We start from the raw sequence: 7,813 nt of genomic DNA, 5'->3' as shown, positions 1-7,813 counted from the left end.
TAATTGTGATTTTAATTTTTAAAAGAGTTGTTGACTGCATTTGTAAATATAGATGTTTTCTTCCTTTTGTGGTCCAACATGTCTTTCACCATCATGGACTACATGGCAGCCTGTGAGGACAATTGTCCTGTTCCCTTATCTAATTACAACTTTGATCAAACTCCCTTTACCTACAGTTCATAAAATTGGAATCTCTCTTTCTTTTATAATTGTTCCAGATAACCATTGTTTTTTATTTATATTTATTTGCTATTTGAAAATTTTGTGCTTTAAAAATTGGAATCTCTCTTTCTTTTATAATTGTTCTAGAGAACCATTGTTTTTTACTGTATATTTATTTGCTATTTGAAAATTTTGTGCTTTCACTTGGCTTATGATTCGCTAATATAAATTGTAATGCTTGAATTCTTGTGTTGTTGGTATGTTGTTCATTTAATTGGAGCCATATAATTTTATATTCCTGTTAGGTGCTTTAAGTATGGTGATGATTGTATTGGTTATTGCCTGGGGGTATTGAAACTTGGTTACTGAAAAAATATATTGGAATAGTGAGGAAAAGTTGGTGTTTTAGTGCATATAAAATTAGTTCTCTTATATGGTTTTAAAAAAAATTAGGCATGAATAAGTCTTGGAGCAGTGGCATATTTATGTTGGTCAAAATGATTGAATACATAAGTTGTTGACACTTACGCATGATACTATAGTTGGTGCAATGTTTATGGATTGTTTTTTAATATATAATTGGTTATTTAGTTTTTTAAGTCAAGGTATAATTCTGGAAAACTATGCATGATATAAAAGAAAAATTGACACTTAAATCTCTTTTTTTAAGTAATAAACTAACTTTTTATAACTTGAAAATCTGTATCTCTTTAATATTTTGATTATTTTGGGATATGAGTTTTTACCCTGTAAACCTATTACTCCAAAGCTTACCACCAATTACAAGCAATGTAATATAAGCTTATAGTTTCAGCTTTTCTCCTAAACCACTTTGTAGGTAGTTCACAGATACAAACGTGCTTATTAATAAGCTGGTGTTACAACTAAGCTGGGGAGGTATTGTGTTATTACTGAGTTACTGAGTTGTTCTACTATTTGACTGCCATCAAACTTTGGAATCTCACAGTTATCAAGGTTAGTACATTTAATTTCATTTGAAAACATTTTATTTATTAATTCAATCTTTGTTTGTATATTCCATGAATATTGTTATCCTTTTGATGTGGTAGTGTATTTCATTTTGTTTAGGAATATTTTTGAATGGATAAATCTTGGATTGCTAAACCTCGAAATACAATTGAATACTCTATTGGTTTAGAAAAATTCTTAAATTTTGCTTTTGAGAATGGGGCTATTGGAGATACAATTCGATGCCCATGTCCCAAATGTGGATTTATGAAATGGCAAAAACTACAAGCCCATCGATATGTGCTTTTAAATTGTGCCATAGTCACACCGTTTGTTGAGTGAGTAATCTACATTAAGTGTGTGATTTGTATTTAAACAAATTCAACTATATTAGTCATCCTTTTTTATTATATTGGAATAAATTCATGTAGTGAATTTAAAGAACTAATAAAAAGAAGATCAAGAGGAAGGCGACCTTCAACCACTGAGATAGAAACTAGAGTGTTTAAAGAGTTTGTTGATTGGTTTAAACAACGGGTAGGTGATCAAATAGTACACTTTTTGTTGTTTATTATGTTATCTTTCAATTCTGACTAACATAATTTCTTTATTTAGATTATGAATCCAGAAACAGTAAATACAATGTCTATGGACTTGAAGTTTCTAGCACGAGGTCCATTGGATAATGCTAGAAGATTTACTGCATACAACATCAATGGGTTTAAATTTCGAACATTGACTCGAGATGAGGGATTGAGAACACAAAATAGTGGTGTTTTTTTAACATCTAATACATCTTGTGTTTCAAGTAGTGTTGATAGGAACTTAAGGCAAGCAGACTTACCCTATTATGGAAAGTTAGAAGATATCATTGAGCTTAATTATTATGGCCGATTCAAAGTTGTTCTTTTCAAGTGTAAGTGGGTAGATACAACACGAGAGAGAGGATATAGAAAGGATCAATGGAATTTTAATTGTGTTAACTTTGATAGACTTATTCATATTGGAGACCGTGAAGAACATGAACCTTATATTGAGGCATCTCAAGCACAAATGGTATATTATGTTGATGATGTTGTTAATAAAGGGTGGAGTGTTGTAGTGCATTTAAAGCCAAGAGATTTGTATGAAATGGGAGAAGAGGTAGAAGAAGAGGTGTATGAAAATGAGCCATATGAAGATCAACAACTTGAGAAATTTTATAGTAATGACAATGAATATGTTCAATTGGCTACAAACCATTTAGATGATGATATCCATGAGTGAAATGTATGACTTGCAAAGTTAATGATTATTTATATTCAAAGTTATTTTCAATATATGTACCACATATTTATATGACTACATCTTCTCAGTTTCAGGTTAGAAAGGAGAAGTTGGGTATTTTGAATTACAACTCTTCATCATTTGGGAAGGTAATGAATCTGCATTTTGAATATGCTAACCATGTTCTGAATTTTATTTTTCTGTATTTGTTGTGAGCTAAGGATTCATTGGAATTGTGGCTTAACTAGTTGTCTTTAAGGTTCTTATTCTGAATATGCTAACCATGTTCTTGAAGGTTACTGTTATGTAAAGATGGATATGCATGCAGCAGAAAAAGGTCACATTGGGATGATGATGTGTGTGTTTCTGTTTTTATTTGGTGTATTTATTGTGGGAATTCAGATTGATACATGTTCCCCACTTTAGCAAGTTTTTTTTACTTTATTAAGGCTGCTTCAATGTATGCAAAGTGTAGTGATAGTATTTTGTATAGCTAATTACTATATACTGTTGAACTTTAAAAGTGTCTATAGAGATTAGAATTATAATTGTAGGCAGTGATCGCAACAATTGGTGAAGTAAGACATTATAAAAGCAATTGTCATTGTCCGTTGAGAAAACTACCACTTGCCATTACATAAGATCATTCCATATTCTAATTGTTTACTTCTTGATTGTTTACTTCTCACTTGCAGCATTTTGGTATATTTTAGTCAATTTTCCTCACTTTTTTAATTTCACCAATATGTCAATGTTTCGTTGCACCAGAATTTGATATAATGATCCTCACTTATCCATCAAAGAATTCTCTAATTGTTTCACCTTTTAAGTTAATTATTTTTCATAAATATGTAGTCATGCCAAAGGTTAAGCGTTTTCGAAATCTGCAAAAATCTACACCTCAACCTCAATGTGTGGAAAATACTACAACTCAACCTTCAGGTAATTCTTCACCAACTAATCCTATAGTGTCTTCTCCAATGATTGACCAACCACCATCATCACAACATGCCGGACTTGAATCCTCATTACCCACTGAAAATACACAACAAACTGAAACATCCACGCATGTTGGATGTGAATCCTCATTACCCACTGAAAACACAGAACAAACTGAAACATCCACCCAACAAGTTGGACGTCAATCTTTATCGTATTGGACTGTTGATGCAATAGGTATATGTCATATTTATTTTTTCTGAATGCATATTTTTTTAAATTGTAGTGATGATTGACTAAGTTGTTTTATTGTTAAAGACTTAGAAGGAGTTTTCAAGAAAATTAAGGTCAAGGTCAAAGAAGTAAATAATTTACCTTCTGGGGAACGCATCATTGTGGAGTTTGATGAGATAGGCATGCCTATTGGTGAAGGACAAGGCGTGCTTGCAGGATACTGTGGTATATTGGCAACTGATGGCAATTTGTTTCCAATTAATTTTGAAAGGTGGTCTGGAAAAACAGGCATGCCTAACACATATTTTTTGGAATGCTTTAAGGAAATGTTGCAGGTATATATATCATTATGCACGTATGACTTTTATCTTTTGAAATTTTTCAATTTTTTTATAAATGTTAACACACTAACTATGTTTTCTTTTTTTCAAAAGCCTCGATTTTGTTTTAGGATTGCTGAAGCTAATGCACAACGATATTGTAAATTAACTCTTGGTAGAAAATGGGCTGCACATAGGCAGAATTTATGGAATGAGTTTTATGATCCAGCGAAAACCAAAGATCAAATCATAAGTAATGTGCCAACTGGTATAGAAAGAACTCAATGGGCTCATTTTGTTACTTATCGTCTAAAACCAGAAACACTGGTATAAATTTCATTATTTTGAATGGTGTGAATTGTTTGTGTACTTAATTTATTTTATTGGTATATTAACTTACAATTGTTTCTCTCATAGGAGATGTGTAAAAAAAATAGAGAAAATCGCAACAAGCAACTAACTCCTCATACAGGTGGTTCTAAACCTTTCTCAAGAAAAAGGCATGAGATGGTAGGGATATTAGTAAACATGACAGTTTTTACTATTTTTTAAAGTTTACTATTTATTTTAATTTCTTCTTTTTTATTTAGTTTATGGAAACTGGACAACTGCCTAGTCGTGGAAAACTATACATTGAAACTCATAAAAGAAAGGATGGATCATTTGTAAATGACGCAGCAAAAGATATAGCGGTTAGTTCTATTATAATATTATATTTTCAAATATGTTTTTTTTAATATTTAGACTTTTAATTATAAATTGTTATATGCCTATAGGAACAAATTGAAGTGGGTTTGACTCAAAGTACTACCAATGAATCAGAGGTTTCTCCTAATGATGTTGTTGGTAAAGTGTTAGGCCCAGAGCATTCTGGGAGAGTACGATGTATGGGTTTGGGAGCAGCTCCTACTAATGCATTTAGGAATACAAGACTTCGACTTTCAGATTTAAGTCTTGCTTCATCTACCACTGTCCCATCATCATCATCTTCTAATCAGTGGCAACAAAAGTATAACAATTTAGAATCAGCATTTAAAGCATACATGATAATGAAGGAAGGAAAGATTCCTGATGAATTGATCTCATTCTTTGATCGTCAACCTCAAGTAAGTTACTAAATATAGTTGAAGCATTGTGCCTAATATACTTTAATTATAAGCATTCTTTATTATTAATATTTTTGTTTTATCATTTTAGGAAGGTGGTGATGCAAATGAGCCCGAGTCTCCTTTGGATACGATAGGATCATCTGGTGCTAGCAACATTTAGGGAGTTTATGATGTCCTTTAGGATGAAACTATATTTAGCCTATGGATTTTGATTAATTATGAATTTAGTTGTAATTACGATTCAATTTAACTTACTTTTATATAGCATGGTGTTTTTGATAATTGAATGTTTTAATGATATATAATTCAAGACTTTGGTAAAAGAAGTTTGTCATGCTTGTTTGTCTTTATTATAGTATTTGAATTTTGTTACAAATAAATATTGTTGACAAAACTATAAGCATCTTAATGGTGATATATGTAATATAAGCAAAATAAAGTTGTAAACTCACAACCTAAATAGTACAAATGAGGCGACTTAAAACATGTAAATTATAATTGTCAAATTGAATATGGTATTAATCCAAAAAGGTTTGAGAAAAACGAGGTTGATCTTTACAGTAAAATAGTTGAAAATAAAAGAGGTTTCAAACCTCTACAAAATAATAGTCAGTAATAGAAGAGGTTAAAACCCTCAACAAAAAGACCTCTGCAATATAAAATGGATACCAGAGGTCATTGAAAACCCCCGCAAATTAATAGCGACGACTCTAATTGCGGGGGTTTGAAAAACCCCTGGAAATTAATTTGTGGAGGGTAAAAACCTCCGCAAAATGGAAAATAAACCTCCACTAAATAACCGTTTTTTTGTAGTGTTTTCTTTAAGTGTTGGCATTCTTGCTCTTGCTCATACCTTACTTTTATTTTTGCCCTTCAAGTTTTGCTTGCCTTCTTCCATTCTCATGTCGCATCTTGCCTTTGTTCCTCACTTGCTTCTAAATCCCTAGGTATGTTCTCATGTCTTCCTATTATATTTCTTATTCTCTTAATGGGTGACAATCTTTGGTTGATCCATAAGTTATTGCTATCTAGGATGATAACTCATTGAGTCCAACTGAGTCCATCCTCGGAGGTTCCTTAAACGAACCTTCCTCTTCTCCTCCCCCTCCCCATCTTTTAAAGGAAAATGTAAAATTGGGGAAACTTCAATTTCTGAAGAGCCTCCCAAGATAGGGCGAAGGGCAAATTTCCCTCCATCAATGACCATGAGTACTTTTAGGTTCATGGGGAACTTTTTAGCAATGCTTCTGACTTCCTCTCCACTACGTTAGTAGAAAATTTTGTTTCCTGTTTTAGCATCTGTGACGAAGAGTTTATAAAGTATATAGAGGCTGAGGCATGTTCTATTAGTGGTAGGGTTTACCAAAAACCATTGTCGGCCTTGTTGACTTTTCATTTGTATGAGTATATATGTAAGGATCCAGATGTTTCCTTTTCCTTATCTGACTTTGAATGTAATACTTTATGATAAGGGTGGAGCCTAGCCAACTTCATTCGAACAGTTGAACTTTTCTCAAAGCCTTTGAGATCTTATGTGATCAATTAGGAATAACACCCACACCGAGTAAGTTTATGTATGTTTAACAACTTAAACACGGTCAAGAAGTCGTGTGGGTTTTCCAAAATGGGGCCTAATACGAGTCTCTTTTCGCTGTATATATACCTAATCCTATAAAGGATTCAAAAATCAATTTTTCAAGTTGAGCTACTTTGAGTCATATAAAAGTAAATGTATCCTCTTTTATGTCAAATTGAGGTTTCCTCTCTATTGGCAAAGGCCAATTAAATTTAAATCTAGGGTCAAACACTACCTATCAGCCAAGGAGAGGAGGGACATTATGGTTTTGAAAGATCTTCCTCAACTAGTTAGTAGTAAAGTGCTCTTTAGTGTGTCCTTTGTCGAGAACCCTATCACCATGTTCTTGGGTGATTCCTACGTCTGCGTGATCTCCTTTTTGGTTTTACTTTAATTGTGCTAACCTTTGTTGCTTCATAGAGATAATGGGTAAAAAGTTTGATTTCCATACTACTCGTGCTCGTGCTCGAGTGGGGGCCCTTCCAATAATTGAAGTTAATGGGAGCTCGACAAAGAAAAGGAAAGATGTTGAAGGCTCGTTGCGCCGACCCTCAACCGAAAAGTGCTTCTTCTCAAGCCCGCCCTTAACCATAAGGTGTTTTTATTCAAGTCGGCCCTAAACCAGACACAATTATCCCTTCCTCAAGCATGATTACCTCGACCATACCAATATTCATCGTGGCGGCTTCCCAGTCAATCCCCCACAATACCAAGTTCTTCTCAGTAGTTCAATTACTCCTCCAACATTGTGACCCAAAGCTCCTTTGCCCTCCTTTTCTACTGACCTTATTTACTATGGTAGTAAAGAGTGCTCATTATCTTGAGTTGATCGTGTTTCCACCTTTAGGTTGTATTCTCACTCTTTATTGTATATTAACATGCTGGGGTGGGTGCTTACACATGGGGGAACTAGCTTCCCTATACCCTATGATGCAACAATGTTTGACATCGTCGGGATCGTTGGATGTATGCAATCGACTCAGTAGCCTGACCACCCTTCATTATTTCCAAAGCACAATTGTTGTCTAGTCGCAAGAATTGAAAACTTAAGCAAGGCCCATGTCAAGTTTTTGGAGAAGAAGTAGTCCCTTCCTAAAGAACTTAAGAAGAATCAAGCCCTTTCCTCTAAAGATTTAGAGATTTCTCAACTCCTAAGTCAAATAAAAGATTTAGAGGTAGAGCTCAGAATGACCAGCGATGTTGTCAAAGTCATGAAGAAGAATAATAAGGAAGTTGAA

The 7,813-nt window shown here is 33.4% G+C and overlaps 1 protein-coding gene across 2 annotated transcripts; it reads left to right on the top strand.

The window, feature by feature from the left end:
* Positions 1-1,004: 1,004 nt before the first annotated feature.
* LOC148205573 (uncharacterized) lies at positions 1,005-5,802 on the top strand. Of its 2 annotated transcripts, XM_088111323.1 has the most exons (8): positions 1,005-1,137; positions 2,487-2,546; positions 3,253-3,573; positions 3,655-3,905; positions 4,005-4,217; positions 4,308-4,400; positions 4,481-4,582; positions 4,667-5,802. In XM_088111323.1, exons 3-8 carry the CDS (start codon positions 3,255-3,257, stop codon positions 5,006-5,008), a joined length of 1,320 nt encoding a protein of 439 aa, XP_087967449.1. In that variant the 5' UTR covers positions 1,005-1,137; positions 2,487-2,546; positions 3,253-3,254; the 3' UTR covers positions 5,009-5,802. The 2 variants fall into 2 exon arrangements, 1 of the variants encoding a protein (XP_087967449.1); XR_015785482.1 differs by lacking the exons at positions 3,253-3,573; positions 3,655-3,905; positions 4,005-4,217; ... (1 more) ...; positions 4,481-4,582; positions 4,667-5,802 and adding an exon at positions 2,693-3,023.
* The last annotated feature ends 2,011 nt before the right edge of the window (positions 5,803-7,813 follow it).

This window comes from Vigna umbellata, chromosome 1 (assembly GCF_029865625.1).
Source record: "Vigna umbellata cultivar VRB3 chromosome 1, Vumbellata_1.0, whole genome shotgun sequence".
Taxonomy (NCBI): domain Eukaryota; kingdom Viridiplantae; phylum Streptophyta; class Magnoliopsida; order Fabales; family Fabaceae; genus Vigna; species Vigna umbellata.
This window is presented reverse-complemented; position numbering and strand designations above follow the sequence as displayed.

Bases quoted from the DNA above. Each gene is read 5' to 3' on its own strand.
- LOC148205573 (XM_088111323.1), top strand. From the start codon at position 3,255: ATGCCAAAGGTTAAGCGTTTTCGAAATCTGCAAAAATCTACACCTCAA. The intron at 4,218-4,307 runs GTATAAATTTCA...TTTCTCTCATAG, and splicing joins GTCTAAAACCAGAAACACTG to GAGATGTGTAAAAAAAATAG. The intron at 4,583-4,666 runs GTTAGTTCTATT...ATATGCCTATAG, and splicing joins ACGCAGCAAAAGATATAGCG to GAACAAATTGAAGTGGGTTT.